The sequence below is a fragment of the Ranitomeya imitator genome, chromosome 3 (assembly GCF_032444005.1).
Source record: "Ranitomeya imitator isolate aRanImi1 chromosome 3, aRanImi1.pri, whole genome shotgun sequence".
Taxonomy (NCBI): domain Eukaryota; kingdom Metazoa; phylum Chordata; class Amphibia; order Anura; family Dendrobatidae; genus Ranitomeya; species Ranitomeya imitator.
Genome location: NC_091284.1, coordinates 36,104,519 through 36,120,111, shown reverse-complemented (window position 1 = coordinate 36,120,111; position 15,593 = coordinate 36,104,519). Strand labels below are relative to the sequence as shown.

At 41.4% G+C, this 15,593-nt stretch overlaps 1 protein-coding gene across 2 annotated transcripts in view; it reads left to right on the top strand.

The window, feature by feature from the left end:
* The window catches only part of RIPPLY3 (ripply transcriptional repressor 3), a 59,225-nt gene extending 44,016 nt beyond the window's left edge, over positions 1 to 15,209 (top strand). For both annotated transcript variants that reach the window (XM_069760031.1, XM_069760029.1), the window contains exons 3-4: positions 7,629 to 7,699; positions 13,106 to 15,209. In XM_069760031.1, coding sequence (XP_069616132.1) covers positions 7,629 to 7,699; positions 13,106 to 13,331 — 297 coding nt within the window. In that variant the 3' untranslated portion in view covers positions 13,332 to 15,209. The remainder of the gene's footprint in view (positions 1 to 7,628; positions 7,700 to 13,105) is intronic.
* The last annotated feature ends 384 nt before the right edge of the window (positions 15,210 to 15,593 follow it).

Here is a 15,593-nt window from a genome sequence, read left to right as displayed (position 1 = left end):
ACTGTATAATGGCCTACACTATCCCTCCATACAATATAATAGCCCACATACAGCCCTCCACACAATATGATGGACCCCACATGGTATAATTGCGTGCATACAGTATAATGGCCTCCACATAGCCCTCCAAATATTATAATAACCACCACATAGCCTTTTATATAGTATAATGGGCCCCATATAGTCCTCCATATAGTATAATACACTCCTCATAGTCCTATATATAGTATTCTGCACTCCCTATAATTCTCCATATAGTTAAATACACTCCCCATAGTTCTCCATATAGTATAATGCACTCCCCGTGGTCCTCCATATAATATAATGCTGTCCCCATGGTCTTCCATATAATATAATGCTCTCCCCATGGTTCTCCATATAATATAATGCTCTCCCCATGGTTCTCCATATAATATAATGCATTCCCTATAGTCCTCCATAGAATATAATGCTGTCCCTATGGTCATCTATATAATACAACACACTCCCCATGATCCTTCATAGTTTATAATGCACTCCCTATGGTCTTCAATAGGGCACAACGTCTCAGAAGGTCCATGTCATGACTCTGTTTTTGGGTGTCCCAGGACCAGGGGCTCCTTTCCTGTCCCTAACGCTAGGGGCGCCCTAGCTCGCCCTGCTCCCCGGATTACTTCTGATGGTGAAGAAGCAGTGGCAATGTACCTTGCCTTAGCGCCTCAATCTGCTCTTAGTCTGTACCCTTCCCCCACCCAGGGAAGAGGGGAATAGTGGTGTACCGTAATACACCAACCAGACTAAGATAATATGAACATGGGTAACAAAAACACCAAACATACAAATATACTCACACAAACAACAGAGCAATGCACTGGTGAGTGGAGGATGGGGTTAAATCAATGTAGGAGAAGAAAGGGAACTATTACACACTCAAATCCTAGCAACAGTCACAGATAAATCCATCAAACACCTTCTTCTATAATAACCAACAACAGCCTCCAGCCATGCAGCATAAGCTACTCTGACAATGAGTGCTAGCCAGGGCCCAGATTATATAGGAGCTGGGAGTGGCTAACAGTGAACAGCTGAGAGCCTTAACACAGGAAAGCTTCCAGGAGTTCTCAACTGAGCAGATTAACCCCTGCACTGCTAAAATAAATGTACGCCGTGTAATATGAAGGTGAAGTGCTTCTAATCAGTGCAGGAGTAAGAGAAATCAGACGTTGCAATCTTCTGGCTCCTCTCTCTCATGACAAGCGCTTGACAGTCCCACATTGCATGGCGATGACATCCTCCATAGAATATTATGCCCTCTCCATTGTCCTCCATAGAATATAATGCTGTCCCCACGGTCCTCCATAGAATATAATGCACTCCCCATGGTTTTCCATAGAATGTAATGCATTCCTCTTAGTCCTCCTGTCATGAGTGGGCCACGTCCTCCTGGGAGATCTGGGGTTAGTATATCACTACATTTTGTGAATCGCACATCTTCCATTTAGCGTGTGTTTGTGTTTCATATTAAATTGATTTTGTTTCCTTTAGTGCTTAGGAGATTAATAAGGGTACCGTCACACAGTGGCACTTTGATCGCTAGGACGGCACGATCCGTGACGTTCCAGCGATATCCTTACGATCTCGCTGTGTCTGACATGCTACTGCGATCAGGGACCCCGCTGAGAATCGTACGTCGTAGCAGATCGTTTGAAACTTTATTTCGTCGCTGGCTCTCCCGCTGACATCGCTGAATCAGCGTGTGTGACGCCGATTCAGCGATGTCTTCACTGGTAACCAGGGTAAACATCGGGTTACTAAGCGCAGGGCCGCACTTGGTAACCCGATATTTACCCTGGTTACCAGTGTAAATGTAAAAAAAAAAACACTACATACATACCTTCCCGGTGTCTGGTCATGTCACTCGCCTTCAGCTTCCCGTACTGACTGGTGAGCGCCGGCCAGCCGTAAAGTACAACGGTGACGTCACCGCTGTGCTTTCCGGCTGTCCGGCGCTCACTGTCAGTTCAGAGAAGCACAGCGCCGAGGGACGCGACAGGAATGTAAGTATGTAGTGTTTTTTTTTTTTTTACGTTTACGCTGGTAACCAGGGTAAACATCGGGTTACTAAGCGTGGCCCTGCGCTTAGTAACCTGATGTTTACCCTGGTTACCAGGGGACTTCGGAATCGTTGGTCGCTGGAGAGCGATCTGTGTGACAGCTCTCCAGCGACCAAACAGCGATGCTGCAGCGATCGACATCGTTGTCGTATCGCTGCAGCGTCGTTTTAGTGTGACGGTACCCTAACTCTGTCGATGCTGGTTAAAAACTTGCAGCTCCATTTCATACCTGTTCCTGACCTGGTCTTTTCCTCTAGCTATAAAATCTGGCCAGACCTTTTCTTCCTTGCCAGTTGAGGTTTTACTTCCTAGCACTTTGGAGTCGCTGTGCTGAGTTGGAGATTGGTGTATCTCATTTTATCCTACCTGCAGAAGTAGTTATATGTACGGAAACTGAGACAATATCTGTTCTACTGGATAGTGGGGCAGGAACCAATATGATGGATGCTCGGTTCGCTTAGACCCATGGTCTCTTCTGTAGTAAGCTGGTGAAGTCCATTCCCATATTTGCAATAGACTCTGCCCCTCCGGGTCGGGGAAGCTTTATACAAATAGCTCATAAGGTGAATTTTCGTGTAAGGACTCTTCATAGCGAGCTCCTTTCTTGTTACCTTCTGCAAGGCCTCCCTACTCCTATTGTGTTGGGTCTTCCCTGGTTGACTATGCATAATCCAGTCATAGACTGGCAGGCCAGAGAGATAATTAAGTGGAGTGTTTTTTGCAAAAATAATTGCTTAGGTACTATATTCTCTAATGTCTCAGGAAAAAAAAAAAAAAACATTACATTTTTTTCTCTCTGATTTTGAGGGGGTGTTCTCTGAGAAGGGGTGTCAAGAACTGCTTCCCCATCTTGTGTATGATTGTCCTGTGAGCTTGCTTCCGAGTGCAAAGTTGCCCAAGACCAGATTATACAATCTGTCAGGTCCCGAGAGACAAGCCATGAAAGACTATATCTCTGAGATCTTGCGAAGGGACATATTAGACCCTCATCTTCACCTGTAGCGGCAGGGTTCTTCTTCGTGAAGAAGAAAAATGGGGGCCTGTGTCCCTTTTTTTACGCAGGACCCATATCCCCTTTCACTCATTCCTGATTTGTTCAATCAGATTATTGAGGCAAAATGGTTCTCCAACTTGGATCTCAGGGGAGCCTATAATCTGATCAGGATTAAAGAGTGGGATGAGTGGAAGACGGCTTTTAGCACCCTACAAGGGCATTACGAAAGTCTAGTCATGCCTTTTGGTTTGACTAATGCTCCCACCGTTTTCCAACATTTCATTAATTAAATTTTTCCTTCACCTCGTGGATAGATTTGTAGTAGTGTATCTTGACAATATTTTGATCTACGCGCCCGATCTCAAGTCTCATCAGTTACAAGTCAGGCAAGTTCTACAAGATAATAAACAGTATGTCAAGTTGGAGAAGAGTGTATTCGCCATACAAGAGGTTTAGTTCTTAGGTTTCCTAGTGTCAGCCGTAGGTTTCCGCATGGATCCTGATAAGATCCGAGCAGTTCTGGAATGGGACCTCCCAGAAAATCTGAAAGCATTGCAAAGCTTTTTGGGGTTCACAAACTATTATCAGAAATTTATCTCAAACTTCTCGTCTATTGTCAAACCCCTCACTGACATGACTAGGAAAGGTACGGACTTTTCTAGGTTTGTCCAACTGCGCTCGCCAGGCATTTTCTTCTTTGAAGAGGTTGTTTTCCACTGCGCCAGGACTCATCCAATCCGATGGTTCTCAAGCATGTATTGTCGAGGTTGATGCTTCTGAGGTGGGGGTCGGGGCTGTGCTGTTTCAAGAGTCGTCCCCTGGTAAGTAGCATCCTTGTGCCTTCTTCTCCAAAAAGTTATCATCGGCCGAAACATACTATACTGTAGGTAATAGGAAACTTTTTGCCGTTGACCACCTCCACGGCCTTGGGGTTTTGATTTTTTTGCGCTTCTGTTTTTTCCTGCCTGTTTTCTCAGAGCCATAACTTTTTTGAGGGCTTGTTTTTTGCCAGACGAGTTGTACTTTTGAACGACACTGTTGGTTTTATCAAATTGTGTACTGGAAAACAGGAAAAAAAATCAAAGTGCGGTGAAATTGCAAAAAAAGAGCAAATTCGTAATAGTTTTTTGTTTTGTTTTTTTCTACCATATTCATTAAATGCTAAAACTGACCTGCCATTTCGAGTTTGTTGATGCCATTTCGAGTTTGTTGATGTCAAACATGCATAGGTTATTTTTTATTTAAGTGGTGAAAAAAAAATCTAAAGTTTGTATAAAAAATGGTGCCATTTTCCAAGACCCATAGTGTCTCCATTTTTTGGGGGGATCTGGGACTGGGTGAAGACATATTTTTTGTGTGCCGAGCTGACTTTTTTTGGATTCCGTTTGGTGGTAGATATGATGTTTTGATACCCTGTTATTGCAATTTTGTGGCAACTAAAAAAACATAATTCTGGAGTTTTTTTTTTTCCTCTCGTTACGACGTTTACCAATCGGATAAATTCTTTTCATATTTTGATAGATCGCGTGTTTCTGAGTGCAGCGATACCAAAAATGTGTGTTTTTTTTATTGTTTTATTTTGAATAGGGTGAAAGAGGGTGATTTGAACTTTTATATTTTTTAAAAATTTTTCGTGTTTTTATAAACTTTTTTTTACATTTTACTTGATTCAATAGTCTCATCCAGATCCAGTTCATTTCTAAATTCTGTATGATGTTTTATCCCCGTTTAGGGTTTTATGGCTTTTAGGTATGTATCTTTTCCTCATTGTTCCATCCTCAAACTAATGGTCAGACAGAACATCTAAACCAAAGTTTGGAGACATACCTCAGATGTTTTGTGTCAGATAACCAGGGGGATTGGTCTTCTTTTTTAACCACTGACTGAGTTTGATTTAAGCAATCGTCATAGCGAGTCCACTGGCAAGTCTCCATTTTTTGGGGCATATGGCTTCCATCCACAATTCTGTACCTTGAGTAAAGATGAGTCTTCGGGGGAGGAATAATTTTCTTCTTCGCTCTCATCTGTGTGGGAAGGGTTTCAGAATAATTTAAAGATCATGGGGGACAAATTCAAATGTATGGCTGAAACGATTGTCAGGTCCGGACCTGGGGGTGAATGATTTAGTATGGCTGTCCACCTAAAATATTAAACTGAAAGTCCCTTCTTGGAAACTAGGTCCTAGGTTTATTGGTCCTTATAAGGTGGTCGCCGTACTCAACCTTGTAACTTTTCTTCTCAAGCTTACTCTGGCTCTCAAGATCCATAATGGGTTCCACAGGTCTTTACTTAAAAATTTGTCGTGCCTGTGGAACCATCACCTTTACCGCTGCCACTGGTTACTATTGATGCCAATTTAGAATTTCAGGTAGCGAAAATCATTGATTCCTGTATGGATCGCAACTCTGTACAGTATCTGGTACATCGGAAGGGGTATGGTCCGGAGGAGAGAATGTGGGTGCCAGCATCTGAGGTTAATGCCGGTAGGTTGATACAGTCCTTTCATTTGGCACGTCCAGATAAACCTGGCCTTGAAGGTCCTGTGGCCCCTAGCAGAAGGGGGGGACTGTCTCGAGCGGGTCACGACTTCCTGGGGCATCTAGGGTTAGAACATCACTTACTAGAGATGAACCCGAATAGTAAAGTTTGGCGTCTGTACTGAACACCTACTGTTCGGGCACTGATACCGAACACAGACTTCACCAGGAAGTCTGTGTTAATGTTCTGGTTCGGCCCCCGAACACCGGGTGTTTGTCATGTTGTCATGTGCATGACAGTGTGGCAAACACTGCTTCTGATCGGTGGTAAAATCATCACCGCTGTTCAGACAGCCATGGGTCCCACGCTGTCAAATGATCGGAGGTATAAAGTTTAACACCGGTCACTGTTGTTGACTGATGGGACTACTGTTCCAATCAGCTGACGCCTGCTGCAGCTAATAACAGTGAGAACAAGAGCGGCTGATGGGAGTATTCATCAGCCGGCTCCTGCGCTGTAAATAATACAAAAAAAATGGTGGGGTTTCCCCCTGTATTTTTGATAACCAGCCAGGCAAAAATCTCACAGCTGGGGGCTGCAACCCTCATATGTCAGCGTTAGCAAGGTTGGTTATCAAGAACAGAGGGATCCCCACTCTGTTTTTTTCATTATTTCATAAATAATTTAAAAAATGGCGTGGGGTCCCACCATTTGTGACAACCAGCCTTGTTAAAGCAGACAGCTGGGGGCTGATATTCTCAGGCTGGTAAGGGGCTTTGGATATTGGCCCCCCAGCCTAAAAATAGCAACCCAGAAAAGGCGCATATATTAGATACGCTAATTCTGGCGCTTTGCCCGACTCTGGAACAGAACAACGGACAGGTGAGGGATAGTGTTGTTTTTTTTAATCTTTTAATCTTTGTTTTATTACAGGAGTAGAGGGATTCAGTGGAATTAGGTGTTAGGTGAGTATAACTGTGTTTGGTATTTTTAAAGAAAAATGGAAAAGTGTGTTTTATTTTATTTCAAATACAAGACTTTATTCTTGCTGTGTCTTTATTTACAGTACAATTTTAAGATTAGTAAAGGATGCATGTTTTATTGACACCTCTCCATTACTTAGCCGTGGGCTTGATGTCACCTGGCAATACAAAGGTGACATCAACCCCATAAATATGAACCCCACTTGCCACCACTACAGAGCAAGTGAGAAGAGGCACCAAAGCGCCTGTTCTGGATGGCTGTGGGCTGCTATTTTGAGACTGGGTGGCAAAATCCATGGCCCCTTACCAGCCTGAGAATACCAGCCCCAACTGTCTGCTTTAGCTTGGCTGGTTGTCAAAAATGAGGGGGACCCCATGCCATTTTTGTAAATTATTTAATTAAATAATTGAAAAATACGGCGTGGGTACCTCTCTATTCTTGATAACCAGTCTTGGCGAAGCTGACAACTGAGGGTTGCAGCCCCCAGCTGTCAGTTTTGTCTGGCTGGTTATCAAAAATACAGGGGAACCCACAACGCTTTTTTAAAATTATTATTTACAGATCGGGCACCGGCTGATAAATACTGCCATCAGCTGCTCCTGCTCTCGCTGTTATTAGTGGCAGCAGGTGTTGGCTGATGGGAGCAGTAGTACCATCAGCTGACACCAATGACCAGATAACTGCCCCGATAATTTCCGCTCTCTTGTCCCAGTAAATGTGGATTTTGCAGACTTTCGTGTTTGCCACATCCTGAGGCTGAAGAGATCAGGAGGATTCTTAACACACAGACAATAGGATTACCATCTCTGCCTCTAATCACACTGGTCCGGCTGTGATCTATGGTACCTGATACTATTACACCACAATGGAGGATTTACTGCATTCATACTTTACCAGCTAGAAATAATCAGATTTGTAGCAATATATTTCTCTGCATCAAAATTGTGTTTGGTAAATTGTTCACGGGTCCACAGACAGAGATAATGTGACGTCCAGTGGGGACAAGTTCAGGGTTAAAGCCATTTTTTTAGTTCCTTCAGACAATAAATTTCGATAATTTCTTTGTTTTCAATTGTCAGGGTAGCCGGTCAGATAGTGATAATGACAATGATGGAAAGAAGGGAGCACTGGGATTTCAACACCCCGTTAGGTAAGTGTGGCTTTCTATATATGTAATGATTACATGACAATCAGATTCCAAAAGTGAATTGACACCATTACTATGCTGGATAATGTATCACTTTATCTGTCCATAATGTTCATTTTCTGAAAAAATAGCAATTATTAATGCCTGCAGCAACCATTAGGGGGAGCTCAGGAGCTCACTGCATGCTGATTATACATTGACCTCAATATTAAAACTGTATACACTATTGCCATTCTAGGCAAACTGGATTTTCTTCCCAAATTTCCTAAAAGTTTAGATCATCCTTAACCCCTTCGTGACATGCACCGTACTAGTACTGCGCTGCCGGCACTGCATTAGTGCCAGCAGCAGTACTAGTACGGCGCACCGATCACCGCGGTCTCGCGCTGAGCGCCGCGGTGATCGGGTGCGGGTGTCAGCTGTATATGACAGCTGACACCCCGCAGCAATGCCCACGATCAGCGCTATCGCCGATCACGGGCATTTAACCCCTCTGATGCCGCTGTCAGTAGTGACAGCGGCATAGAGGGGGATCGCGCAGGGATGGGGGCTCCCTGCGCTCTCCCACCGGAGCAACGCAATGAGATCGCGTTGCTCCGGTGACCCGGAAGGAGTCCCCGGATCCAAGATGGCCGCCGGACTCCTTCCGGGTCATGAAGTGACCTGGCTAGCCGGCGCCTGCTGAGAGCAGGCGCTGGAAGCCAGCTAAACTGCCTGTCAGATCGTTGATCTGACAGTGTGCTATGCACAGTGTCAGATCAACGATCTGATCTAATACAGATATGTCCCACCCTGGGACAATATTAGAAAGTAAAAAAAAAAAAAAATAGAATGTGTAAAAAAAAATAAAAAAAAATCCCCAAATAAAAAAAAAAAAACATTTCCCAATAAATCCATTTATTTATGTAAAAAAAAAAAAAAACAATAAATGTACACATATTTGGTATCGCCGCGTCCGTAACGACCCGCTCTATAAAACTATCTCACTAGTTAACCCCTTCAGTGAACACCGCAAAAAAAAAAAAAAAAACAAGGCAAAAAACAACGCTTTATTATCATACAGGCGAACAAAAAGTGGAATAACACGCGATCAAAACGACGGATATAAATAACCATGGTACCGCTGAAAATGTCATCTTGTCCCGCAAAAAAAAAGCCACCATACAGCATCATCAGCAGAAAAATAAAAAAGTTATAGCTCTCAGAATAATGCGATGCAAAAACAATTATTTTTTTATATAAAATAGTTTTTATTGTGTAAAAGCGCCAAAACATAAAAAAAATTACATAAATGAGGTATCGCTGTAATCGTACTGACCCAAAGAATAAAACTGCTTTATCCATTTTACCACACGTGGAACGGTATAAACGCCTCCCCCAAAAGAAATTCATGAATAGCTGGTTTTTGTTCATTCCGCCTCCCAAAAATCGGAATAAAAAGCGATCAAAAAATGTCATCTGCCCGAAAATGTTACCAATAAAAACGTCAACTCGTCCCGCAAAAACAAGATCTCATATGACTCTGTGGGCCAAAATATGGATAAATTATAGCTCTCAAAATGTGGTGATGCAAAAACTATTTTTTGCAATAAAAAGCGTCTTTTAGTGTGTGACGGCTGCCAATCATAAAAATCCGCTAAAAAACTCGCTATAAAAGTAAATCAAACCCCCCTTCATCACCCCCTTAGTTAGGGAAAAATAATAAAATGTAAAAAAATGTATTTATTTCCATTTTCCCATTAGGGCTAGGGTTAGGGCTAGGGCTAGGGTTAGGGCTAGGGTTAGGGCTAGGGTTAGGGCTAGGGTTAGGGTTGGGGTTAGGGTTTCAGTTATAATTGGGGGTTTCCACTGTTTAGACACATCAGGGGCTCTCCAAACGCGACATGGCGTCCGATCTCAATTCCAGCCAATTCTGCTTTGAAAAAGTAAAACAGGGCTCCTTCCCTTCCGAGTTCTCCTGTGTGCCCAAACAGTGGTTCCCCCCAACATATGGGGTATCAGCGTTCTCAGGACAAGTTGGACAACAACTTTTGGGGTCCAATTTGTCCTGTTACCCTTGGGAAAATAAAAACATAGGGGATAAAATATCATTTTCGTGGAAAAAAAAATATTTTTTATTTTCACGGCTCTGCGTTATAAACTGTAGTGAAACACTTGTTGGTTCAAAGCTCTCACAACACATCTAGATAAGTTCCTTGGGGGGTCTAGTTTCCAATATGGGGTCACTTGTGGGGGGTTTCTACTGTTTAGGTACATCAGGGGCTCTGCAAATGCAACATGACACCTGCAGTCCATTCCATCTAAGTCTGCATTTCAAACAGTGCTCCTTCCCTTCCGAGCTCTGCCATGCACTCAAACGGTGGTTCCCCCCCACATGTGGGGTATCAGCATACTCAGGACAAATTGGACAATAACATTTGTGGTCCAATTTCTCCTGTTACCCTTGGGAAAAAAAAATTGCGGGCTAAAACATCATTTTGTGGAAAGAAAAAATGTTTTTTTAATTTTCACAATGCTACATTCTAAACTTTAGTGAAACAATTGGGGGTTAAAAGTGCTCACCACACATCTAGATAAGTTCCTTAGGGGGTCTTCTTTCCAAAATGGGGTCACTTGTGGGGGGTTTCCACTGTTAAGGCACGTCAGGGGCTCTCCAAATGCGACATGGCATCCGAACTCAATTCCAGCCAATTTTGCATTGAAAAGTCAAATGGCACTCCTTCCCTTCCGAGCTCTGCCATGCGCTCAAACAGTGGTTTATCCCCATATATGAAGTATCGACGTACTCAGGACAAATTGCACAACAACTTTTGGGGTCCAATTTATCCTTTTACCCTTGGGAAAATAAAAAATTTGGGGCAAAAAGATCATTTTTTGTGAAAATTAATATAATTTTTTTTTTACGGCTCTACATTATAAACTTCTGTGAAGCACTTGGAGGTTCAAAGTGCTCACCACACATCTAGATTAGTTCCTTAGGGGGTCTACTTTCCAAAATGGTGTCACTTGTGGGGGTTTCCACTGTTTAGGCACATCAGGGGCTCTCCAATCGTGACATGGGCTCCGATCTCAATTCCAGCAAATCTTGCATTGAAAAGTCAAATGGCGCTCCTTCCCTTCCAAGCTCTGCCATGTGCCCAAACAGTGGTTTACCCCCACATATGAGGTATCGGCGTACTCAGGACAAATTGTACAACGACTTTTGTGGTCCAATTTCTCCTGTTACCCTTGGTAAAATGAAACAAATAGGACCTGAAGTAAAAATTTTGTGAAAAAAAAGTTAAATGTTCAATTTTTTTAAACATTCAAAAAATTCCTGTGAAGCACCTGAAGGGTTAATAAACTTTTTGAATGTGGTTTTGAGTACCTTGAGGGGTGCAGTTTTTAGAATGGTGTCACTTTTGGGCATTTTCTGTCATATAGACCCCTCAAAGTCACTTCAAGTGTGAGGTGGTCCGTAAAAAAATGGTTTTGCAAATTTTGTTGCAAAAATGAGAAATCGCTGGTCAACTTTTAACCCTTATAACGTCCTAACAAAAAAAAATTATGTTTCCAAAATTGTGCTGATGTAAAGCAGACATGTGGGAAATGTTGTTTATTAACTATATTATGTGATATAACTCTCTAATTTAAGGGCATAAAAACTAAGAGTTTGAAAATTGCTAAATTTTCATAATTTCCGACAAATTTTTGTTTTTTTCACAAATAAATGCAAGTAATATCGAAGAAGTTTTACCACTTTCATAAAGTACAATATGTCACGAGAAAACAATCTCAGAATCAGCGGGATCCGTTGAAGCGTTTCAGAGTTATGACCTCATAAAGTGACAGTGGTCAGAATTGTAAAAATTGGCCCTGTCACTTAGGTGAAAACAGGCTTTGGGGTGAAGGGGTTAAATAGGGTTGTCCAACAAATAGATAATATTATAATAATTATATGGAAATAAAATATAAATACCTTTATAGGATTTAGGAAGTTTCTTCTTCCTAGCTCACATCATCTGTAATCTTAAACTGAACTTTATTTTATTTATTTTTGTTATAATTTTGTTTAACATAGAAAGTTATAAAATGCAGAAAATCACTTTATTAAGGGTGGTTTCACACTTGCATTTTTGTCTGCAGTGTTTTTTGCACAAAAAAAGTATGCGTTTTTTTCCTATATTTTATTTTTTTTGCTGCATGCGTTCTTTTTCAGAAATGCAACTTGTAGTATTTTTGAGAGGCTTTTTTTGACACATAAAAACGCATGCGTTTTCATGCGTTTTTTTGTGTCAAAAAATACATTGGAGTCAATGGAAACGCATGCGTTTTTAAGCACATGCGTTTGTTTGCTTTAAAAACGCATGCGTTTTTATTAAAAAAAAAACAGAAAACACACTAATATGCCACCCCCCACCATAAAGGTGATAAAGGGATCCTAACCCTAACCCTAAAGGGATCCTAACCCTAACCCTAAAGGGATCCTAACCCTAACCCTAAAGGGATCCTAACCCTATCCCTAACCCTACCCCTAACCCTACCCCTACCCCTAACCCTAAAGGGATCCTAACCCTAACCCTACCCCTAACCCTAACCCTAAAGGGATCCTAACCCTACCCCTAACCCTAAAGGGATCCTAACCCTATCCCTAACCCTACCCCTAACCTTAAAGGGATCCTAACCCTAACCCTAAAGGGATCCTAACCCTACCCCTAACCCTAATCCCGTTAGGGTTAGGATCCCTTTAGGGTTAGGGTTATGATCCCTACCCTTAACCCTACCCCTAACCCTAACTATTTCTGTTTATAGTGGGTTTTTTACTTTATTTTGATGATTGGCAGCTGTCACACATTTCTCAGCATGCATTTAAAAAACGCAAACGCATGAAAAAACGCATGTAAACGCGTCAAAACGCTGCGTTTTTTTCACCACATGCAAAAACGCATGCGTCAAAAAACGCAGCGTTTGCACGCGTTTACATGCGTTTTTTCACCATGCGTTTTTTTTTAAAACGCATGCGTTTTGAAACGCAAGTGTGAAACCAGCCTAAGGGATTGTTTTTTATCTCTTTAAAAATAAAATTTGCATGTTAGGGACTTTCATACACACGCTTTACCCCAGTTCATTTGCATGTCAGAAGGTTCTCCTTTGGAGTACAGATGATGGCAGTGACAGGATCTCCTTCAGCAGCTGATCCCCAGGAGGAGGAGCTGAGCTGACCCATCACTGCCATCATCTGTACTCCAAGGATTGGAAGCCACTTACAGGCGATTTGCTTTTACAGGAATGAAGACAAATTCCTTAATAAAGTGATTTGCAAACTTTCCTGTCTTATGGAAAAAAAATTATAAAAACAATATAGAAAACTTTAGTTACTCTCTAAAAATTGTTCATTGTTTGGTAATTGTATCTCTTTCTATTTCGAAGGCTTTACATGCCCAAATCCAAGACAGAGGAGTACTTACAACACATGGGGAAAAAAGTTCTCGCCAGTTTCCCGGTCCAGGCCACCATCCATTTCTACAACGATGATTCCGAATCTGAGGAAGAAGATGATGAGATGGATTATTATAACTATTATCACAATCACGAGGATATTCCAGGAAGCATGGTGGAAGACGACTCTGGAACTAAGCAGAGCACCAAGCAGTAGAAATGTCTTCACTTATAGACTAAAGGTGGATCAAATGGACCCCTTGGAACTTCTGATTCTGCCATATATCGCCTTGTACCAGCCATGGGCATGTGGTCACTCACCTTCTGTTTTAGGATTGGTTAAGACCCCATGAAGTCTGCACTGAAGTCTCAGAGAGAGACATCTCTCATGGGGTGATTGATGATTGGGGAGGTGGACATCTACTGTGGCGAGAGATGGTTGAGGTGAAAATCTCTCTTGGGCTGAAGGAAAAATGGATAATTTGACTAAATCTAGATCTATTTGGCCTCCTACTTCACTCAGTTGGTGCAGAATGGTCTAATTTCAAGAACCCTAAAAGCAAGAACATAAAAAGAGATTGTGGCCGCAGAAAATGACCTTCTGTTTTAAATCTGTTTTTTTATACTGTTTTTTTTTCTCACTTTTCTATATCACTTTCTATATTCACTTCATGTACATTACAGAAGACTTACCGTATCTGTTTTCTCATTGTCATCACATATAGGATTTCAATGAATACACCTCTATATACAGTAGATAACACAGGATCCACCATTCACAATAGGTGATATCACAGCTCACCTCCTCCTCCTGTACAATGACTGATATCACCTCTATATACAGTAGATAACACAGGATCCACCATTCACAATAGGTGATATCACAGCTCACCTCCTCCTCCTGTACAATGACTGATAACACCTCTATATACAGTAGATAACACAGGATCCACCATTCACAATAGGTGATATCACAGCTCACCTCCTCCTCCTGTACAATGACTGATAACACCTCTATATACAGTAGATAACACAGGATCCACCATTCACAATAGGTGATATCACAGCTCACCTCCTCCTCCTGTACAATTACTGATAACACCTCTATATACAGTAGATAACACAGGAGCCACCATTCACAATAGGTGATGTCACAGCTCACCTCCTCCTCCTGTACAATGACTGATAACACCTCCATATACAGTAGATAACACAGGATCCACCATTCACAATAGGTGATGTCACAGCTCACCTCCTCCTCCTCCTGTACAATAAATGATAACACCTCCATATACAGTAGATAACACAGGATCCACCATTCACAATCGGTGATGTGACAGCTCAACGCCTCATCCTCTGGTACAATTAATTTTGCATAGAATATAGCATGCTCAGATAATACTTCTATACAAACAAATAGAGTCTGAGTCACTTCATTGCTGCTAATATCCATGTGAAAAACAGGAAGTAGGAGTCTAATACTAAGTTTTGTGACCAGCGTGAAAATTGCAAGATATTTTATTTTTTAAATTTAGCTAGTGATATAAAATATATAAAAAAAAATAATAAAAAGGCGTTTAGTAGTCAATGATGTCGACTGCAAACATCGGCTGCAGGAGACTTTGCTGAAACATTGCACCATTGTTTGGCAGTGGCAACATCTTACAAATTATCATTTCAGTATTTAATCCAAGACCTCCCAAACTAATGTCTGGTGACCCCATTACTCTGGGAAGATCAGATGCCACCAGTGGTGGAGGAGAGAGAATCTTGGCAGCAAATGGAGCCAAAGAAAAAAGAGTTTAAGGCCACGTTCACACGTTCGGTATTTGGTCAGTATTTTACATCAGTATTTGTAAGACAAAACCAGGAGTGGGAGATAAATGCAGAAGTGGTGCATATGTTTCTATTATATTTCTCCTCTGATTGTTCCACTCCTGAGTTTGACTTATAACTACTGATGTGAAATACTGAACATGTGAACATGCCCTTAACTGGCCCACGTCGTCGGAGACCCATCTCTCTGCACTCCTATAGTTTTACTGTAGATAGCTTGTACATAATGTAAATATGTTTTATGTTTTTTTATTATTGTAGATGCTATAAAAATTACAAATTTTGCAATTGATTTACGGTATGTTGAATGGAATAAATTAAGAGAAATTTGACTGTGTTGTGTCATTCATAGTAATAATAATAATAATAATAATAATAATAATAATAAAATAGTGTTTTTTATATTATTACAAAAAAACCAGATCAATACAAAATCGAAATGCACATATATGTACACTCAAACATATATACACTGTATATATATATATATATATATATATATATATATATATATATATATATGCAGCGCCCCAGAGACCTGGTCGTTGCAGTATGGCACTCTGCCGCTAAGGAGAGCGGCGGTACGTCTGATGGCACTAAGGAGTTTCCTGACCAGGTATCACCAGACCACATTACACTTCAC